Below are 21,930 nucleotides of genomic sequence, written 5' to 3'. Positions count from 1 at the left end.
AAGAAACTTAATTTCAGTTGTCTGAGCTTCTTTTGCAGCATTTGCCACAGGAACAACTGTAAATACACAGCTGCTTTTTTCCCTCTGTTTTCCTCTCTCAGATTTAAATATGGCTGAAATTTTAAGGAGATAATTAACATGGCTCTTTAGATTTACTCCTACACACGAGACTTCACTGCATCTGCCAAACAAGACAACTTCTGAGAGAAAAATTGTGTGCGGATGTGATGTTGAAAAAGTTGCATGTTTAATTTATCATCTAACATTTCCAGACACGGCCTGAATGGAAGTATGGCAACCTGGCAATTTCCCTCTCTTTCACAGCAGCTTTCCTTTGTGCTCCTCTGATCATGACACTCCAGCAAACAGGTAAAGATAAGATGAAGCTGAAGGATCATACTACTGCTGCTGCTGCCATTGGTAATGTTGGTTCTGTTGGTGCTGCTGCAGTTGGTACTGTTGGTTCTGTTTGTACTGTTGGTGCTGTTGGTTCTGTTGGTGCTGTTGGTGCTGTTGGTACTGTTGGTGCTGTTGGTGCTGCTGCTGTTGGTGCTGTTGGTACTGTTGGTTCTGTTGGTACTGTTGGTTCTGTTGGTGCTGCTGCTGTTGGTACTGTTGGTTCTGTTGGTGCTGTTGATACTGTTGGTTCTGTTGGTGCTGTTGGTGCTGCTGCTATTGGTGCTGTTGGTACTGTTGGTTCTGTTGGTGCTGCTGCTGTTGGTACTGTTGGTTCTGTTGGTGCTGTTGGTGCTGCTGCTGTTGGTACTGTTGGTTCTGTTGGTGCTGCTGCTGTTTGTTCTGTTGGTTCTGTTGGTACTGTTGGTTCTGTTGGTGCTGTTGCAGTTGGTACTGTTGGTGCTGTTGGTACTGTTGGTACTGTTGGTGCTGCTGCTGTTGGTGCTGTTGGTACTGTTGGTTCTGTTGGTACTGTTGGTTCTGTTGGTGCTGCTGCTGTTGGTACTGTTGGTTCTGTTGGTGCTGTTGTTTCTGTTGGTACTGTTGGTGCTGCTGCTGTTGGTGCTGTTGGTTCTGTTGGTACTGTTGGTTCTGTTGGTACTGTTGGTACTGTTGGTGCTGCTGTTGTTGGTGCTGTTGGTACTGTTGGTTCTGTTGGTGCTGCTGCTGTTGGTATTGTTGGTGCTGTTGGTACTGTTGGTTCTGTTGGTGCTGTTGGTTCTGTTGGTACTGTTGGTGCTGCTGCTGTTGGTGCTGCTGCTGCTGCTGCTGTTGGTACTGTTGGTTCTGTTGGTGCTGTTGGTACTGTTGGTGCTGTTGGTTCTGTTGGTTCTTTTGGTTCTGTTGGTGCTGCTGCTGTTGGTACTGTTGGTGCTGTTGGTACTGTTGGTTCTGTTGGTACTGTTGGTGCTGCTGCTGTTGGTGCTGTTGGTACTGTTGGTTCTGTTGGTACTGTTGGTGCTGCTGCTGTTGGTGCTGTTGGTACTGTTGGTTCTGTTGGTACTGTTGGTGCTGCTGCTGTTGCTGCTGTTGGTTCTGTTGGTTCTGTTGGTGCTGCTGTTGGTTCTGTTGGTGCTGCTGCTGTTGCTGCTGTTGGTTCTGTTGGTTCTGTTGGTGCTGCTGTTGGTTCTGTTGGTGCTGCTGCAGTTGGTGCTGTTGGTTCTGTTGGTGCTTCTGCTGGTTCTGCTGGTGTAGAGAAGAAAGGAAACATGAGAATGTGAAATTGAAATTCCAAGGGAGCAGAGGGTGATGGGAAGGAACTGTCACGACACAGGAAGCAGCTGTGGACGATGACAGGAGCTCTGGGCTATAGAGAAGCACAGGGGTGTGCTTGGGCAACTGATGATACACACTTTCAACAAGCCTCAGAGCAGTAACTAGAGGAATTGTGCCCCCTGTATGTGGAACCCACAGGCGGCATCTTCTTTTTTCCTTTTCTTCTATTTAAGATACCAAATAGTTACTGTAAGTAATGGGCCACATTGAACTACTGTCAAATAGAGCCTCAAAAAAGAGAGGCTTTAGTTACAGAATCCCAAATTTGCAATACAATTATCTGTATCTGTGTATTTATTAATCATTATAGTTATACTTTTACTTATTTATATCCATACTGTTACAATACATACTACACACAGACATTATTTATTCCAGAGACAGATGGTGAGGAGCAAAGCACACACAGAGGGGGACCCTTCTGACATCATCTCAGTCTATTTTAGGAGAAGCTGACAACACAGAAATTGGGATTTGGAAGGCTGGAAATTTTACCCAACATATTTTCATGTGAAGGTGACAAGAACTCATTTGTCTTTTATGTGTAAGATTGCCTTGTTCTGAAATCACCTTGATAGCGTATCATGTGTGTACTTTTAATTCATCGGAAACACCCAAGCAGGGTTGTCGTTTCACTAACCGACATGACAAGTCAGGAAAGACTTCTTCCCCATAATCAACACATACACTCATCCACTGATGACTAAACTATCCAGCCTGAAAAGTCTGCAAACATATATGTGATTGATAGGGTTAGGGTTAGTACTGCAATACAACACAGCACACTGACAGTGCCAAAGCCATCACATTTATCCTCCTTAAATGCATTAATGTAGTAACAGTAATATAATGTTTATTTTTTTACAGGAAGCTTGTGCGTTACATTTCATCATCTTTAACTTGTTGTATGAAGCTTCTCAACAGAGGGGCAGGCAAATATGTAATAAAGCTACAGAGAATTGATTGTATCCAGCATTAAGAAAAAGGTAGGTGAAGCATATGTAGATTAGAGGTGACCCATTTGCCACAGAGACTGAGAGGAGCATGTGCCAGTTTGGAGTCACTGAAAATTAAGTGGTAAGCTGCCATCTGGTGTCCAATAAAAGACATTGCAGGCAACGCAACCAGTGTAATGTAACTGATGCCTTAAGTATTGACAAATATGTCATCCTCCAGTCACGTGGTCCAACCCTGTGGTAAAAGACAACCATCAAAGAGAAAAAACACCAACCAATTTTTTTATTAAATAACCCATGATGTCTGTAGCAGGTACGGTGAAATCATTTTCTAGATGAACTTGTATCCATTCATGAAATCTGGCTTATCCAGAAAGCAACTCGTACAATGAGTTTTAATTACAGAATCACAAATTTACAACACAATTTTTGCTAAATATTAACACGCTCCTACTGTTGTGGTTTATCAGTCTTTATCTGAGACATAAAATCCCGAAGAATCTTCCACAAATGTTATAATTCCTATAATGTCAAATTGCTGCCGTTTGACTATTTCTCAGAATTAGATGGATTCCAAATATTTTGCACTCCATAATGTTTTGCTGGAGAGATTTTGAGGGATACTGAAATTCATTCCATGCCCCAAGTCTCTGAGAAGGTCCTGAGGGCCGTGCACCTCATTGGTTTTCCTTTTCCAGATACTCCAGACTGGGTGCATCCAGCCTCTGTTCGTGGTTGTGATTCTTTGTGAATTCCTTCAGCATATCCATGACCTCTCCTTGGTAAACCTCAGGGGTGGGCTGAGCTTCTGGAAGCATAAACAGATCTGGTTTAATTATTTGGAGATTCTTAATTATCGTCGTAAAATCTTAATTTGAGGGTGAAGTCTAAAGAAAATTAGCGAGTCTTTATTTTATTGTTATAAGAGAAGTAAAGACCAATGAGCACAGCATGAAATAATGGTATTTCACACCTGACAATGTGATATTAAATGCAATAACGAGTTAAATGTGCATAACAATTACTTCTATAAATACAGACAGTCTACAATTTTTTTATTTTTTTTATTTTGGTGTTTTTGCTGTGGTCACACTGATTGTGCCTTTTAGCTGTTTCGCATATTACATGAAAACTGTATCAAATTCACAAAACACTATTAGAATAAATGGTAAGTTGTCCTGATACAGTGAAAGTGCTTTAAAGATCAGGTCAAAAGGATATGTAAAAAAAAACCAAAACAAACAAAACAGATAATTTGTAAGGAAAATCTATATATTTTAGAATTACCAGGCAGAATTAATAAAAAAAAAAAAGCCTTGTCAAATATTCTGTCACTGGACTTTCCTACATGTTTAAGTGTTACAGACATAATTTTAAATGATCTATTTGTTGCTGTGAATATAAAACTAAAACTCAAAGCAAATACTTCTAATTTGCACATTGCATGAGCATTATTATTGCATAGCTAAATGTTTTCGCATCATTAAATATTAAAATGTTTTGCTGTGGGAGTATATGAATTCCTGTCAGTGTAAAATGTCTCTTGAAGTGATTCTATCATTTGCCAGCTCACTAACTTATGACTTGCTTTTATGTTCTGTGAGTGCTGAACTGAGATTGCACAAACTGTTACATCGGCAGAACTGTTCTCTCACCTGTAGCCCAGTAGTAGATGTCCCAGTCGTTGCTTGGTTCATTTATCAATCTGTCATACTGTTGCAGCTGCTTCTCACTCATTGTGTTCAGATACCGCTTTGCAAATAGACTACAAGAGAGGTGGATAATTCATGTGAGCAGCAGCTTCCTGTTTTTGGAGATTGAAATGGAAGAGAAAAAAAAAACTAACAAAAAACACCCAAAATTGCCCGCATGGCTACATGACTGGCAGACAAACCTGAGCAGTATGCAGTTCTCCAACATGCCCCTCTTGCGGCTCTCATAGAGAAGCCGGCGTCTCTTGATGTCAGTGGGCTCGCCCGGCTTCTCCTCCCAAGGAGGAAGAGGGATTTCGATCAGGTCCCCTCTGGTATCATCTGGTGTATCTCCACGGTAACTACGAGATGATACTGGTCCTGCAGCAGCTGGTCTCCATGCTGCCCGACACACCCCTGCCACCAGCTGATGGGCAACAAAAACACAATTCAACAAATACTAAGTGCTTTGTATTATGTCATCGAGCATAAGTGACAAGTCAAGAACTACATTATGCACTCTGTTAAACATCTGCTGAAATGCAATGCCGGTGTGTCACATCAGACTGTCCCACCCTGCCTTTGTGTCAGAAACGAGCACAATATTTTAAATTGACATTTCATCTATATACAAGCTGGTCGGTGAGTCTCATGTCTGCTTAAGGAAATACATCTGATATGCACAAACTAATATGGACAAGCACGTGTCGGAATATGTACCTCTGTGTGAAGTTTTGCATTGGATCCTTAAAGCGGAGTGCAATAAGAAAGCAGTGAAAATGGAAGCTCAAGGTTACGATACGTTCAGTATCAGTGTTAAGAACAGCCACAGGAAATCTAATCTTAGCAATAATGTCTGCCTTTTCCTTTAGATAATGGAGCTATGTGTAGCTGAAGAACCGAAGGTTTAGTATGAATGTGAACACGAACATCAATGCAGTCAAGAGAGAGAGAGAGAGAGAGAGAGAGAGAGAGAGAGAGAGAGGGGGGCAGGGTTACACAACAGACACCACAGGCTGCCCTGTTGTACAACTGCCCTCCACCAACTCGGCTCACAACTACTACCTGCACATACTGAACGATACAATAGCTGCTTAAACATTAACGAATAGTGATCAAACCACAAGGACAAATCACATCGTATGATTTAGTATCAGGGCTTTAAAATGAGCGTTGCCTTCACTTCGACACTTTAACCCACAAAAATGTACAAAGAAAAGTAACGTTTGGTCCATAACTCACCCTTTTAGCCACGACAGCCGACAGCATGTTCATGCTCTATTTTCTGGGTCGGTAAGAATCAAGCCGATGAGCTGGTACGCCTGCGAGAGTTGCTACCGATGCCTGAATGTCAGACACACAACAGAGAAATTACACAAGCAGCCTTTTCACTTCACGGGAAACTATCGGGGGACGATTAGGGGCTGCGCACGCCTGAGGCTCATAGATAAGGTGCCCGTCATATGTACCCTCGGGAGAAGATCTAAAATAATATGCACCTTTTTAATTTTATTATATGTGTATATTAAGTTAATATCTAATAGAGTCGACGTAACACCAATCTCCTTTACGTCAGAAATTAAAATGGAAAGACGCTAGGAACCAATTAATTATGTTGTGTCACCCGGTCCGATCGTCGTGATGCATCTGAATGTTGTGCCGAAACATTAGCATTAGCTTATCACATATACAGTAACCAGTGACAAGATACTACCAGTGTGTGCACTCACTTAATCCTTTCCATATATTTTACATGTTAAAATTGCAACAACATGTTTTCTGATGGCTTAGCGTTTTCGTGGTTTGCCTTGTTTTAATATTTTCCTGTTTTTCGGGCTCGACAGCAGCATTAGCTAACAGTTGGACAGTTAAAAAAAACCGGTGTGACGTTCCAGGTGCTGGATGTTAACGGAGCAGCTGAGATCGGTGAGGTTGGATCGGTAGTCCTATCATTTGAACATAAACAAAGGGAAAACACCGGAGGCTGCTGTGCCACCAGTTGGATCATCTGTTCGGCCCACACGATGGCTGCTGCAGGAACCGCGTCCGGACCGAGCACTTCCAATGATTTCATAGATATCTACGGTGATTTGAGTCAAACCGAGGAGGTGAGTGCAAAAAGCAAAACAAGTTTCAGTCGATAACTCATTGTCCAAAGAGGTCTGTCAGTTATTGTGACTGTAGTGGCATTAGGAACTAATGATCCCATGATAAAATCGGCACCTGTTTAATGTAGTTTCAACACAAACTGAGGATTTCTGTCTGGACTACTGCGTTATTTTTAACTGGGTGTTCCTAATAAACTGACAACTGGCTTGGTTGAAGTACTTTCATCCAACAAGCTATTAGTATGCCTAAGGTATTCTGCTCATCATTATTTACTTAAATATTTACAACAAGCATATATGCTTATAGTATATAAATATTCCTTTAATTATTTAGAGTTATTGTGATCTGTTAAAATGACTGTATGGTAATGGTTCATTTCATTCTTTCAACTGACCCCTAGGATCTGTATTTCTTAAGGTTGTGTTTGTTCATTGATGCCCTCCACAATTGTTGTGTGTTGTTTTCTTTCCTACACAGGATTTGAACAGAATTGCTGAAGCGAATGAACTTTTTGATGCTGTTCTGACTGGCTCCGTTGATCAGGAGAAGAAAGTTACAGTTAAGACGTCCTCTCCTAAGGAGACATCAGTGAAAGAGGAGGCTAAATCAGCGGCACTGAAATCCCCAAAAGGAGGAAATTCATTGAAGAAACTGTCATTATATATTGGAAATTTTCCCTGGGTGAGTAATGTTCTCCTTGTCTTCATGGCGATGATTTCTTTATTGTATTGTTTATTGCCGTTTTTGTGTTTGGATTTGTAAATCAATTTTTAAGTGTACCCCGACAGAATTTCAATGGCATGGTTTTCTCTTGTATCAGGAACTATATGGTAAAATGTCAAGACAGGGGAAAAAAAAAGGTATATATTACAGCCCTGATGTATTCTGTCTAATACATCAGGGCGGTAATATATCCTATTTTCATGAAGGTTATAAAGTTGTGTTTGTAGTTAAACTGATGTCATTCTGGTCAAATTGGAGGCTGCAGTTAGTGCTAATATTGAAATATGTTCCATTATGAGGCCAGGTGTTTTTTTTATTATTCTGCCTGCCTATTAATATAGATAAGCAAAAGCCAAACTCACCTCACAGTTTAACAAAACACCTCTTGAAAAAGGTTTCAAGCTGAAAACTTTTACCTTTTATAAGCAAAGAATGTACTGGAAGACTTTCATATTAGACTGCTTTTGTTTAAGTACTACTTGCAGGCATCATTGGAGAGAGGTGATGAGATGAGTGCAATATTTCAGTATATGAAAAGGACAAAATAACACTTGATGATGAGGGGTGTGAATATGACTATAGTATGTTGGATGAAACAAAATGTAGACTCAGTGAGCACTTTTTATGATCAAGTGCATGACACATCCGCTTGGCGACATAACATTTCTTCAGTTGTCTCAAGATTTTCTGCTGGTCCTCAAGGTTAACAATGTGTAAAAGGCCTCTCGTCAACAAACTTGAACTGTTGTTGCTCTGTGGCAACCACTGGCAACTGTTACTCCCTTGAAAAGCAACCCTTAGAGTATTAGGCTAATCATCAACACAAATTAAAGGGCAAATAACCTCCAATGCTTGTTTTGATGGATTGTCTTAAAAAGTGGAAGTTAAGCATTCAGGAGTCTGCTCTGTTGCCCCACAATAAGAAGGCTGTGGGTTCGGTTCCCAGCCTGGGGCCTGGGGAGTGTGTGTTTCCTCTGGGTACTCCGGTTAGGTCAGATCAACAGATAAGCGGTTGAAGATGGAGGAAAAAAATTTATAAGAAATAGAACATTTTAACCGGAATTATGAGTCTGGTGCTGTAATTGGCTCAGTCTTTCTAGTCATTAGGATTACATATCTGAAACTATCTAACCACCTATCATTTTCTCATTCCCTTTCCCCAAACCTGTGCACATTTGCAGTGGACGTCTGATAAGGACCTCACATGTATGGTCCACACATTGGGTGTGAAGGACATCAAAGAGATCAAATTTGCAGAGAACAGAATTAATGGCCAGTCAAGAGGGTGAGTGGTTATAGATTGAGTTTTTGAAAAATACATATAAACACAAGGCATTGCAAAAATGTGGAATAGGTCTGGACCTGGCATGATCAATGTGCAAAAGGCAGGATATATTTGAAAATACAAAGTACAGTATTGCATGCATTGTTTCTTCTACTCTGTTTTACAGTTTTGCAGAAGTAGTGGTGACCTCAGAAGAGTCATTCAAAATATTGTTGGAAAAAATACCTCAGTGTGAACTCAATGGGGAAAGGATTGACTGTCGCTTTGCCACTCGGCAAAACCTTACTGTGTTCGAGGAAATAGCAAATAAACGTAAGAATACCACAATCACCTTCATTTTGAACTCAATGATGCATTTTTTAAAGTAATGTGTGATCGTCATAATTGACAAAAACAACGAGTTGTCGCTCTGCAGGTATTCCCTTGCGTGTTACTTCCAAAGATTCCAAGGACTCTGATTCATCAGATAAGTTTCCCTCATTATTATCACAGGAGCCCAGCCCTCCCCCCATACCTCCACTTTTTCCATCACTTTCAAACAGATATCCCCATTTGTCTGGCCCTTTTCACGGCCAGCCATCTGCTTCTTTCCCACATATGCCTGCAAACATCACTCCACCACCTCTGCCACCCCCCTTATTCCCTCCTCATCCAGCCCATGTTTCTGGCCAACCACCTCCCAATTCACATTTAAATCCAGCGTTCTTCTCCCTGGCACAAGATGGACACAGCAGCAAAACTTACAACCAACAAAAGTAAGAACATATACTACTTTAAATTCATAGCTGTTGCATACCTTAAGTCTTGTGACAGCAGTTATTAAGAACCTTTGGTTGCTCAATTTTAATAACAGGCAGCCAGTATGGTAATCTGTCTGTATTTTTCCAGACACACATCTCACAGTTCAGATGGAGATTTTGATGAGCTAATGAACAGAAATCGAGCTGTGGCCAGCAGTGCCATTTCCAAGGCTGTATCTGGAGCTGCAGCTGGTAAGTATAGCTCATTCTGTCAAGTGCAAGAACACAGACCTCAACAAACCATGTGATGGCCATCTGACAAAATTTAAATGAAGACCTTTTTCTCTCCACTCTCACAAAGTGATCAGACAGTAAGAGAATTTTTGGTTTTATGTTGTGAAAGATGTTGTAAAAGTTAGTTCAAATACAGCACCTTTGTAATGACAGGAGACTTTTACTACATTTTATTAATGACAAAACAAAATTGTGCTTGCTCAATTTGAATGTTTGCCTCCTTGATTCATTGGTGGATATGTCATCAAAAAGTAATTGTTTTGAAAAAATAATAAATAATCCCTTTTAATTATGAATGCAGGAGACCTGCGGGTTGCCATGGAGACTTTGTTAACTGCCATTGCCATCATCAAGCAGTCCAGAGTATATGGAGACGATCGCTGTCAAGCCCTGGTCACCTCACTCAAAGACTGCTTAGTCTCTATCCAGGGCAACTATGGCTACAGGTCTGTATAATTATGCCAGGGTTCTAAAACATGATGCATTTTATTGTACAAGCTAAAACTGAATCTAAGATAAGTTTAGATCACGCTAATAAACCATTTCTTTTCAGTAGTAGCAGCCGTTCTAGAAACAAAGAAAGAGACCGTGACAGGGGTCATGAAAGAGAGAGAGAGCGCAATAGAAATCGGGACCAGGACTCCTCAGACTGGGAGGGTGCACGAATGTCACAAAGACACAGGGAACGTTCCTGGAGTGGAGACAGAGACAAGGAGCGCTTGAGGGAACGGGAAAGGCACAGAGATCACAGGGACAGATACCGCTGACTTCAGTAATTTAGTAATCTTCTCTTTACTTGATTTAAATACCTTTTCATCATCAGATCTTTTCATTACTTTTTAGTTGTTTGATAAATAGCTCCATCATTGTTTTGTTTTTTTCCATTCAATTTCTGTGCTTTAAAATTGAGTAAAATTACATCAAATGATGTTGCCCAAAAGTTTGAGAAGTTGAAACTTTAAAATCTAAGTATTTGTTTAAGGAAATTTTAAGAGACGTGTGCTTGTGTGACTGCTTTTGTGCTATTTTGTGTCTTATCTGTTAAATTGTCCAAATATGTTTCTTTTCTCCTCAGACTGGTTGAGTCTTTCATAGGACGAATCTGTGCAAAAACAGTTTCTGCAACAAGTTGTGAAAAAAGCTGAAGAAACCTAAGGTGAGACTGTATCAAAAGTACCACAAGTGTACTTTTTTGTGTTCTGTTTATCAACTGTACAAACTGGGACTTTTCCTCTTTTTAAAAAAATGCGGTTGTAGACTTGTTGCTGAGACTTCAGAGTTCAATGCTTGCATGCACAGGAACTCCATTATAAACTACGCTACACAGTGTATTGTTTTCATGACTTGCTTTTGTATTAAACTTACAAATTAAAGATTTCCCGAAACAGTAATTTCAGGTCTTTATTTCACAAGGTTTTGTCATATTACTATCCTATGCCCACTGAAAGCCAAGTCAATTTGTATAGTCACATACTGGAAAGATGTTTATCAGCATTTCACCTTTAAGCAGTCAATGTGTACAAAAAAAAAAGAAGGCTTAACATAGTTTTCCAATCAACTGATTTGGGTTCCTTCTGTGGCATAGTCATTTCTCCCTGATACAACATGCAAACTTGATTTAATGAATACCATTACTGGGAGACAGTAAGACAAATAATCCAAATAAGAATTTAGTTTTACAACTCAATTTATCAAAATAGGTGCCCAAAGTAATGTTTCAACAATTTTTTCTACTGTCAGCCTGTTGTCACATCAATATAATAACATGTATCTGTCCAGGCCACAGCCCAACAAAGTCTGTATGCTTCTCAGAGGTAACCAGTTCCAATCACTTCTCCAACGGAGCATAATTCAATAATTTCTCGATAAGATCCACATGGGAAAGTAGCATCCTCCGACAACAGTATCTCTTCAGGCCCAGAGCATCAAGTGCATCACTTTGTAGGGAGAGAGAAGGTAAAGTCAGTTGTAATGAATTACGTATAGGTCAAGTAAAGTACATGCACATTACTGCAAACAGCAGGGAGGATGTCCGCCAAATGGCGTTTGATAATTGCTATCAGTTATCCCATCATTGCATCTTTGATCTTATTTGCAGACAGCTCAAAAGTTTAGAGGAAGTTAAGTGAATAGACTAAAAGTTTATGTATGATTAGATTCAGTGGGACGATTTAAGGAAAACTATTCTGGAAATTGAAAACAGCGGAAATGAACTTACCCTTCAGTATACTCGGCTTGGAGCAGGCCAAGGTATGCCTCCCACTTATTACCCACGATTTTCCCACACGTGAAGCAGCGGATAGGGATGATCATTGTGGATCACCTGGGAACAGAGCATATCTTCATGTTAGCATCTGTACCTGAAACTTTGATGTCACGCTAGCAAGGTAACTAGACAGAAAGCTTAGATTAGCGGATCAATGGTAACCACGCCATTTTGTTTGTCTTAAAGTACCGTTAGTGGTAACTGATTTGTTTTGGACAATTTGTGAACCAGCTCACGAGTTTAATCACACAATTAGGGATGTTTTAGCTGAGTGTTGTGTCGGAAAGCTAACTCATGTCGATAGCTGAAAATTTCTGTTTAAAAAAGGCCATTTGACTTCAGTTAGAGTGTATTCGTTAAAAGGTTTATTTCACATGTGTTTGAGCCACAGGACCCTTCGTACTCAGAGGTACACGGCATCAGCTCGTCCACTGGCTTGAACCACGCGATTAGCACAACAAAGTCCTGCTGGCTAACGTTAGCCCGCTAGCAACGTGTTAACACAGTTATTTATTAGTAAACCGAGAAACGTAGAAACCTTTCAAATTCGATGTACTCACCGTCACAAGGCCAGTTACCCTAAAAGTTAAAGCTGGTGTAGCTCTTAACAGAAATGAGTAAATAGACAGGAGCTGTCGTTTCCCTCCTCCGTCGATGCTACAGCAGATACACTATCGGTTCAAAGCTTTCAAAATAAGAGCGCAACTTCCGTCTACTAATAAGCTGGTTATTAAGTTTCGAGTCATTGATATTATGATTTTTTTTCCTCACGTCTTCCACAGTCAGAGAGATCTGATCTTCTATACAAAGAGAAAAGTCAACTCGTGGTAATGTTTTTCAAGATAGATAATAATAATAATAATAACTGAGAGTTATAGCCACATAACAATAACCAGTTTTTAGACAAATTGGTAAATATTCAGTAACCTTTGAATGAATAAGTTACTGGTGCAGTTAAAAAAGTGGTTCAGATCTTAAAGCGTACCCCATCCATGTTTCGATGTAAACGGACATGAAAGCACGAATTTGAGAGTGGGTGTTTTCTGTCATATTTCTGTTGCTGTTATTAAATTCAAAGCCAGTATCTCCAAATCATTAGCCTTCAATCAGCTTTTGAAAAGGTAGATTTTGTTTATGTACTGACATATGAACTACTTAACATTTAGCCCATTTACCACTGGTTGATATACAGACTATTCTCGTATTTGATGGTTAACTCTGACTTACCTAAATGAAGACTGCAGTTATAAAAGAAATACTCACTTGGGCTGGTTCACTGCCTTTAATGAGGGTTGCATTCAAACTGCTTTTTTTTTTTTTTACATTTAGGGGTTTGGGGGCAGAAGAATGTGCATAAGGAAAATATATTAGAAATATATCAAAAATATATCATAACCTTCTTTTGATCATTACAGTCACCTTGGAAACCATCATTACCATTATCATCATTTTCTGAGACATCACCATCATTGCCATCACTACCATCGTATATCATAATCACCAACAACAATATTACATCATCATTCATATAATTTAATTTGCTACGGCACATGTGCTAAATGATGAGTCCTATCTGAATTATTGCATTTATACGCTGTTGAATTTATGAAAATAGGATTTTCTCTCTCTTTTTTTTTTTTGGTACACTGTATTGTACAATGTATGGTAAAGTTTGTTTGGTGTTGGCATACTATCCTTTAGATGTGTTTTGGGTGTTAACTGTGGTGAATGTGGTACGTTCCTAAAGTATATGTGGTTGGTAAATTGTTCATACATGCCCCTTACAACTAAAGTCAAGTAATGGTTGTGTCAGAACTGTCTCTAAGTCGATTGCAATCTGCTTATCTAACAGGGACTCATGACAATTACACAAGTGGATGTTGTGTACAGCTGTACAGGTGAGTGTATTCAGCAACAAAGTTATGACTGCTTGAATAATTTTTTTTCCTTTGAGTAAACTGTACAATAATAGTTAATCTACACTTCACTGTCATTGTATTAGCATCTCAGAATGCTCAATACATTGTTGTTTTACGTTGTTATAGATGAGGTTTAGGAAAATAAGAATATTTTTCTGTATCGCTACATACAGGGAGTAAAGCAAAAACAGAAACAAACATATTTTGACAACAAGTTTCAAAACTAATACTGCAACACTAATGGCTGCTATGGCCAATTATCTACAGTAAGATGTAAACAAATTGAAACAAGTACAACTGTGCCCAATATGTTACACATGAAAGATTAGTGATTTCTGATATAATTTGACAGTAAAATAAAAGTGTTCCTTAATCTACAGCAGCACTTAACTCTACTTTTGTTCTCTCCCACAGATGTAACTTGTTTTATCTCTAACAATCCTTTATATTCTATTCCTGAATCACTGTATACTTATATTTTAAGTGTCTGAGAAAGCTGATCCTTCAAAATACCCTGTACTGTCCTCTCTTTGACATTTCATTGATATGCATCATATTGCGCTCAGATTAACGAGAAACTTAACCCTTTTCATTGGGCACTGTTTTAGCCAGAATGTATGCAATATATCACAATGCATATTCATTTTCAAACCTGGTATTTCATTCTATCTTATTACAAAGTAAAAGAAATGTAGAACAACTTCGATAATCAGTACTGATATCTATAGGTTTCAACAGTATGAACACAGTTTTTCATGATCTTTTAGCAAAGTGAACCAAGCTTATTTCTAGTGCAAGAATGTACAAACATTGCAAGGTTATGCCAATATTTGTGCAACTGGATTAAATAAGAAAAAGCAGTTAAATATGATACCTTTAGAGAGATTAGGCTTCTAAGATCAGTACTACAGTTGTTGTTGTTGTTTTTTTTTGTAAGAAATGCATTAATATAGTTTAGATGCAAATTTTAAGCAACTTAATGCATATCCTATGTGCATTATGCTCCATATACAGGCTTGATCAAAATATCAATAGTTTGAAACACTACAACTAAAAGCAGGCCAAAAAAAAAAAGGAACATAATTTGCACAATGTCTCCCCATTCCCCCATCTCTACCACGGTAGTCTGTGAACCAATCAGCAGTGACACTCTAATTTCTCCTCGCCATTAGCAACACTCCCAGCAAGATGGCTCCTGCAGCAATAACTGCACCGCCAATAAGAAAAGGCTTCAGGTGTTCCAGAGAGTCTGTGCTGGAGGCTGCAGCCTCATCACCTGCCGCTGCAGCCTCAGCTTCTTCTGCTCCATCCTGAGCGGGAGGATACTCAGGCTCAGGGGCGGCAGGTGCTGGATCAGGCTTACGTGTAGCTGCTGTCTCCTTCTTCTCTGCTTTAGAGGCTGCCTTGGGCGCTGGAGCTCCAGACTTGGCTTTGGCTTCCATGGACTCGGAGGCAGAGGTGTGGTCTGGTCAGGAGGCGTCTCTATAAGGTCAGCTCTGTGCTGCTTCACTGAAGAAAAACACAGCCACATTAAACCTCTAAATTAGGTTCAGACATCATGTTATCAGCTCTGTTGAGTGAAGGGACACTGAGCCAGGACTGTCCTTAATATTCATGCATTGCAGCGTTCATGTGCCATTGAGGCCTTACATGTGACCTTGGAAAAAGATGACATTGATGCGAATACAGCAATGCTCACAGGGACAGGGAATTGTTTATTTTGGTCACAAATGCTGTGACATGATGTTAAACTGTAATGAGAGTATAATGAACTAGAACGATATAATGTTACAGCTACTTCCTGTTCAGTGCTATTTCGTGGAACAATCTGTCAATTTTGTAATGGAGGAGGGGACAATGATACTGCAGCTGTAGAGCCTATTCATAGTCAGGGGTTGAATCTTGTATTTCAGACAAGAGATAATACAGACAAAACAGAAACAGACTTAATCCTTCCCCGTTTTGCTGTCTCTTCTCCCACTTTAAAACTGCATGAGTCATATGTGCTATAAATGGAGGACAAGATGGATGAGGGGAAATAAGAAAGTGCCTGCGACATAACATATTAATGGAAATGCAAATTATGTAAAACAACGAGGAATAAATACTTCTGGTATCATAAATACATCATAGCAGCTTGCTCTTTACAGAATGAAGGCAGGACACATCTATAGAAAATGCCCCCTAAATTCTGAGGTGGTGATGTGTTGAAAGAAAATGTGGATGTTACATACCTTTCAAATGGCTCTGCAGAGATGGCAAAAATGACAGATTGAGGAGGAAGTATGGCGATCTGTAGAATTCAGAATGTCCTAATAGGAAAATAAGGGAAAGCAGAGAGATCGAGGACACTGAAGCAGGAGGGAGGCGAATAAGAAGGAGAGGAGGAGAAACTGGGATGTACCATCTGGTACGAACAATAGGGGTAGTCTATCCCCTCATTATATCCATAGTCTTTTTGAATTCATATCTCGTGTTGTTTGTTTGGAAGATAGTAAGGGTTATTACAATGAGACAAAAACTTACTATCAAATCATCAGATACAATGCAGATTAGTTGTCTGATCTTGTTGATATAACAGGAGTACTTCTTAGAGGATATTTTATTGATTTGGATTAAACACAGTTTAACAGTTTACTTAGGTTACTTTGGGTGTGTCGACATATTTGTTTTGTAAACTGCCTCTGGAGAAAACATTACCCCTTTGAATGTTTCTGTGCTAGGTGGAGCTGAGCTACAGCTGGATGGAAAAACCCTAAAATTAAAAGTGACTTTTAGGCATTTCATTTCAAAGCCAATGGATGCTGAAAAAAGTTCAAGTGCATTTTAAGGGCTTATAGTTACAAGATCTTTGATTTATACAGCCTCACCTCTATCTCTGTCCTAACCCATTCACTTTTTGCAACTGCTAATCCTGCCCAACCTCGGGAAACGAACCCAGAACCTTCTCTTGGTGGGGCAACCACCAAAATAACGTAATCACATGAGCTCAGGTTAGACATTGTATAGCATGCATTCCTCACATTAAAGACTTTATCAAACAATACTTCATGTTGGCTTCACAAACTAAAATCTGATTAAGTAAATACATCTATATTCTACTTTTAGGCAGCAAGGTCAGCAATCTCTGCAGAGTGCTGTGAGAAAGTGGAGAGGCCACATGACTGCTGCCTTTCAGTGTTTTGTTTTGTTTTTTTTTTTGGCTGATTCGTGTGGGTCTGGTTGACTGGGACGTTGCTCGTCCGTCTACATTTTTCTGACAGGTTCCTGCTCATCTCTCCATCATCATCATCATCTTCGTTGAGCAGTATGACGCCAGTCCACGCCCAGTCTACGTCCTTCCAAAGAGGAGGTGTCCGCCAAGAGAGTGATCGTTGGCCAAAAGCGTCGATTCACTCGTTCATCCATTCAGCTTCAACCGCTTAAACCACCAGGGGGACGTTTGGAGAGCAGCGGTGTCCCTCTCGACAAACACCCCTCTCTTTGAAGCTCGCTGCTTGGTATTCACAAACCACCGGTGGCGCCCTTTCTCTGCAGGATCTCCGAAGTGTTGGCGATCAAAATAAAGAAAGAAAGAAAGAAAAAAAGAGAAAACACACTTAAATAAATAAAGGAAAGATGAAAAAAAAACCCGAGACGGTAGGATAGCCAGGTGTGCGTGAAGAGAGCGGGGGTTAGGCTGCCTAAAACGGAAGGGGAATAGTCGCTTCGTACGTAAGTGTCCGAGGGGAAGGGCCAGATTCAGAGGAATCACTGCCGGAGTGCAGCTGCTCTCCGGACCGAGGTCCGGGAGGTGTCACCGCACACCAGCTACCGACTGCAGCGTGTGATTCAAGACGCTGTTCGATGCCCGCCGTCAGGTCTGCCCGGATCTTCGAGGAAGCCCCGGGTCCTTGATGTCTCTGCGTTTTCCCGTTATAATGACGTCTGTGCGGCTACTGCAGTTTTTTTAAACTCGTTTTTTTTTTCCTCCATTCTTTTTAACCGGAGAGCCGTTTATGTGTCTGTCCTCCCAAACCTGAGCCCGTACCGGGGCGAACGGGGCTGAGGGGGTACGGCAGTCGGAAGGATATGGGAGAGCGAGCGGAACCGATGCAGTGGCTCTTCGCAAGCGATCGTCAAAACACAGGTGAGCAGACTGATACAAAGCCTCCAGCTCCGGGGGAAGTGGAGTGACCCGGCTCTGTGGCCCCCGCCCTGCTGATGGGTAAGGCCCCATGTCGGGGATCGAGGCCCCGATGCCAATTTAAGCAGCTGTCCTGATTACAGCAGCAGGTTTGGATGCTGTTACACTTACCGACAGTGACAGATAACGGATGACTTACGGTAGCTCCGTAATGTCAAATCACAAGTCGTAAGGGCAACAACTGATGAGACGGTTTGTTCAGTGGAGCTGCAGCTATAAGATGGTCAAGTCAATTGGGATCCCATTACCAGTGATGGTGCCAACCGTTTTTTTTTCTTGAGTATTTAACTGTCACTGGGATTTTAACCAGGGGCCCAAACAAATGATTGATATTGTACAGTGCAGTACAGTATATGCCCTTTGTAGACACATGCACATTCCCTCTTTAAGCAAGGACCTGGCACAGAGGCAGCAAGAGGAGTGTGACACTTCTTTATCGCTCACACTGAGAATATTTTGCTGATTGCTGATGAATTTCACTTGCTGACAGCTTGATCACAGTCATTTCACCTAGGGGCCAAAAAAAATGCTTCCACCTTTGGGCAAAAATCACAGACCGTGTCATTTGTCCCAACTAGAGTGGTAAACATATCTGAAGGTTTTGAAAGATAATGATATGTCTTTCCAGTCCAGGAGAGTGATACAGTCACTTGAGGGAAGTGGAATGAGAAGACTGTCACCTATGACCCACAGAATGGCAAATATTGGAGTACAGACCGGTTTTAGTTGTCTGCTTGATGCTCAGGCACCAGTTGAGTGTGAGCAGAAGCGCTGAGGTGTTTGTGGCATGTATCTAGCCATAAGCCTGTCAAACAAAGAAAAGCCTGAATTTAAGGTATTACATGTTTGATCAAGTCTAAGTTAAAATGGCTTGCACTGCACCTTTCTATCCTGAGTCCTCATACCATCTATTTAAGTGCTGTAGTTTCAAGAAAATAAAGTTGTATTAGACATAGGAAAAGTTGGTGTACCTTAATAGTTTGACTTTTGAACATAATTGTTACGCAATTTTGTTGAAAACAACCCAATTTCAAACAACTTGCCCTCAGTGAGCCGTGGCAGATATGCTGCCTCTTTGTTTTCTCCATCAGAGTGTGTGAGTTTCTCATGTGTCATCTCTTTCTGTGCCTAAAAACGGGTTCCTTTTTCTCCACTACAGATTTATGAATTTCATTGGATTTTGGAGAGCCCAGTGCTGGTGCATGGGTGCATCAATAAAGTTGCATACAACCAGTAAGGTATATGAAGTCTATATCTGAATCAGGTCAGAATTTGGGCTAAAAAATATGTGACAAAGTCATGCTTGGATTATTTTGCCTGATATTCTGATTGTGATATGGGCCATAATTCACCGAATTCACTGAATATTTTGAAATTGATGATAATGGTCCCTTACATTTGAAGAATAACATGTATAGGCTGGGACATTGATGTAGCATTAACTGTTATGGTGCAACATTTGTGATGCATTTGATCTTTTCTTATTTATTTACTATCTATGTTCAGCCGCTGCTATTTGGATATTGCATTTGGCCATGTTGTGATTTGAATTATATTTAGATTAATTAAATAAGTAAATAAAACACCAAAAGCTTTTAATAAAGTACGATGAAAGGCATATAACAAAACTATAGCATTGCACAGTTAAGCTATAGTTATTTATCTGAATTTAGTTCTTTTCTGTCAATACCCAGTAACTTTAACCCCCAAGACACGAGTTGTTTGAATGAAACTTATTACTGTCAAAGCAGTAGTGTACGGTGTTTCACAAGAGAATTTCGAGAATGTGTGCGTGTGTGTGTGTGTCAGGGGTGGGTGGGATTTACCTAAGGACCTCCATGTGTCTCGTAGAGATGTATAGATTATTGCATGAATGTTAAGTTGGGGTTTGCTCTTTTCAGTAGTGCCTCATGGGACAGGTGATCCACAATTTTTAAAACGGCATCACAATGATAATATCCATGTAACAGTTTCAAAGATCTGGCAGATGCTTTGCAGGCGGGTGCATATTTGTGTGTGTGCTCTCTGCTGAACAGGTTTGGATGTATTGCAGAATCTATAAGCTGCAAAACTGATTCTGCAGAGAAGTCATCATCAGACGACAGTACTACTGTGTGGCAATGCCAATTTAGAGTAATGCACTGGGCATCCAGCTTAAACCTATAGCTGCAGTTCTGTTACATGGCCAAAACTGCTATTTTGTTATTTATTTTCAGTATGTAATCAGATGCAACAACAAACAGATTCTGTACATGGTTTGTGGTATCAGGCCACAGACAGGTTGGCAGAGCACATATGTTACCGCCCCAACACAAAAGAAAAATATTCATATCAACACGAATGCACATGCAATCTGATGTGCACATACTATCACTGTCGAATGGATGCAGAGAAAATTGAGTGGGAAGAGGTGAAAGGGATTGAGTGGGTGGCAGTGGGAAATAAAGATGGAGATAGAGGCAGAGTAGGAGTGAGTGGCACATGGCTCTTGGTCTAAAAAAAAGAAAAAAAAGATGAGCAACAAGAAACCAAAACCAGAATCTGGATTAGCCAGATATGGACGAGGAGGCACACAGAGGAAAGCTTGGGGAGAAAATGTAGGTTTTCTCTGCACTGAAAATGGTGCAGATGCACATGCTTGCTTTCATGCTCACAAATCTCCTCTACAATGTGAATACGGAATGAGTGTGTGGGAAGAAAGAGAGAGTATGAAGATGAGAAGACAGAAGGTGAGAGAGGCAGGGGGCGAGATGGAGACAGGACAAGGTAAAGTTCTTTGGGATTGATAGAAGAGGGAGAGATGGATCATGAAAGGCTCCAGGAGCAGAGCCAGCGTTGTGACGAATGCTGGAGGCAATCTTGATCTGAGCGTAGTGAGTGTAACACTGACCCAGGCAACGAAACCGGACTGGAGCAGATGGATGTATGACAGAGAGCAGATGAGATGGAGACATGCAGAGTTGTGCTGCGTTTGTGCCATCATCCCAACCCAGAGTAACCTCAGCATTTTTGATTCTCAGTCTTAGTAGCCTTTGTGTGTCACCACCTCACTACAAATCCAGTCCTCCAGATTCTGCCTTCATTGTTCTGACTGGCAAACATTTTTACTTTTCTAGTGGATACATATTGATTCTGCCATCACACTGTTAGGAAAGGTGAAGTCACTACGTAACTGTATGCCTACATGCTCACCCACAGAGTTTCTCTTTAATAATATTTCCTCAATTTATCTTGGAATAGTTTAATTCATGTTTAATAGAAATTATGACAGGAATACCTGATGACACTGTTGTGACTCAATCCTTTTTTGAGGGGTACTTATGGCTGAGTTTTGTATTTGCTTGAATACAGGAATTTTAAACAAATTTCCACCAAACAGACTTCCACATGCACACATGGTTTATCAACCATGTCACTGGAACCGGAGATTTGCAGATTTTCTGTACAGACTAGTTAGATTTAGTTAGAGTCTCTACTCGCCTCTAGTGCACATCCTGCTGAATTTAGCCCACAGGTGAACTGACCAGCACAGATGTAAAATATATGCTGTGCTCATAATAGTTGGTATTTACTGTCTTGAGTAGCAAAGCAATGCTTTGCATACTATATTAATCAGGGTTTGTGTTTCAGGAATGGAACTAATGTCCACATCATCAGAGCATCCAGTGAAATATTATGTGAAGCCACGTTTCAATTCTAACTTCTAACGTTTCAACTCTAACCCTAACCCTAACCCTCTAACTCATCAGGGTACATCTAGTGCATCAGAGCAGAGCATCTCATCTTGTATGAACTCTCTAACTGCTGTCTGCTGCCATCAACCACTTAAAGCAATAGGGGAATATTTTAGGGGAAGGTTTTATGTTTGTTCGATCAAGTGCTGAAAAACAAATGGCCACATTATTAAAGCTCCACTGCTTGTAAGACATCCATATATCCTGTTTTAGTTTCAGACTAAATGGGTGTGTCTGCAGGGTGACACCTGTTGCTGGTGACTGTACCATCACACATCTGTTCAACGTCTGTATGT

At 40.5% G+C, this 21,930-nt stretch overlaps 4 protein-coding genes and 1 long non-coding RNA gene across 9 annotated transcripts in view; 2 read left to right on the top strand and 3 right to left on the bottom strand.

Annotated features, from left to right (window-relative positions):
• Positions 1 to 2,473: 2,473 nt before the first annotated feature.
• Positions 2,474 to 5,776, bottom strand: sdhaf2 (succinate dehydrogenase complex assembly factor 2). The gene is made up of 4 exons (XM_029498694.1): positions 5,621 to 5,776; positions 4,582 to 4,805; positions 4,343 to 4,452; positions 2,474 to 3,495 (listed from the first exon to the last, which is right to left on the bottom strand). The coding sequence occupies exons 1-4, from the start codon at positions 5,651 to 5,653 to the stop codon at positions 3,365 to 3,367; spliced, it is 498 nt and encodes a 165-aa protein (XP_029354554.1). The 5' UTR covers positions 5,654 to 5,776; the 3' UTR covers positions 2,474 to 3,364.
• A 250-nt stretch (positions 5,777 to 6,026) lies between these two features.
• LOC115040912 (cleavage and polyadenylation specificity factor subunit 7-like) lies at positions 6,027 to 10,914 on the top strand. 4 transcript variants are annotated; one of them, XM_029498046.1, is made up of 9 exons: positions 6,027 to 6,486; positions 6,965 to 7,168; positions 8,392 to 8,495; positions 8,662 to 8,807; positions 8,911 to 9,250; positions 9,384 to 9,487; positions 9,831 to 9,975; positions 10,086 to 10,301; positions 10,605 to 10,914. In XM_029498046.1, the coding sequence occupies exons 1-8, from the start codon at positions 6,403 to 6,405 to the stop codon at positions 10,294 to 10,296; spliced, it is 1,338 nt and encodes a 445-aa protein (XP_029353906.1). In that variant the 5' UTR covers positions 6,027 to 6,402; the 3' UTR covers positions 10,297 to 10,301; positions 10,605 to 10,914. The 4 variants fall into 4 exon arrangements, with proteins under 4 accessions (XP_029353906.1, XP_029353903.1, XP_029353905.1 ...); XM_029498043.1 differs by having other exon boundaries at positions 10,083 to 10,301; XM_029498045.1 differs by having other exon boundaries at positions 10,083 to 10,309.
• Positions 10,915 to 10,916: 2 nt separating this feature from the next.
• Positions 10,917 to 12,480, bottom strand: polr2l (RNA polymerase II, I and III subunit L). The gene is made up of 3 exons (XM_029498048.1): positions 12,356 to 12,480; positions 11,748 to 11,852; positions 10,917 to 11,466 (listed from the first exon to the last, which is right to left on the bottom strand). Exons 2-3 carry the CDS (start codon positions 11,840 to 11,842, stop codon positions 11,358 to 11,360), a joined length of 204 nt encoding a protein of 67 aa, XP_029353908.1. The 5' UTR covers positions 11,843 to 11,852; positions 12,356 to 12,480; the 3' UTR covers positions 10,917 to 11,357.
• Positions 12,481 to 13,076: 596 nt separating this feature from the next.
• On the bottom strand, positions 13,077 to 17,393 carry LOC115040674 (uncharacterized). The gene is made up of 2 exons (XR_003840580.1): positions 15,949 to 17,393; positions 13,077 to 15,223 (listed from the first exon to the last, which is right to left on the bottom strand). It is a non-coding gene; the product is annotated as an uncharacterized LOC115040674 (long non-coding RNA).
• Positions 17,155 to 21,930, top strand: part of dagla (diacylglycerol lipase, alpha) — a 29,629-nt gene continuing 24,853 nt past the window's right edge. Inside the window, exon 1 of one of the 2 annotated variants that reach the window (XM_029497585.1) lies at positions 17,155 to 17,843. The gene's annotated coding sequence lies outside the window, so the exon portion shown is untranslated. The remainder of the gene's footprint in view (positions 17,844 to 21,930) is intronic. The other variant, XM_029497586.1, reaches the window with a different exon arrangement.

Source organism: Echeneis naucrates, chromosome 3, assembly GCF_900963305.1.
Source record: "Echeneis naucrates chromosome 3, fEcheNa1.1, whole genome shotgun sequence".
NCBI classification, from domain to species: Eukaryota; Metazoa; Chordata; class Actinopteri; order Carangiformes; family Echeneidae; genus Echeneis; species Echeneis naucrates.
This window is presented reverse-complemented; position numbering and strand designations above follow the sequence as displayed.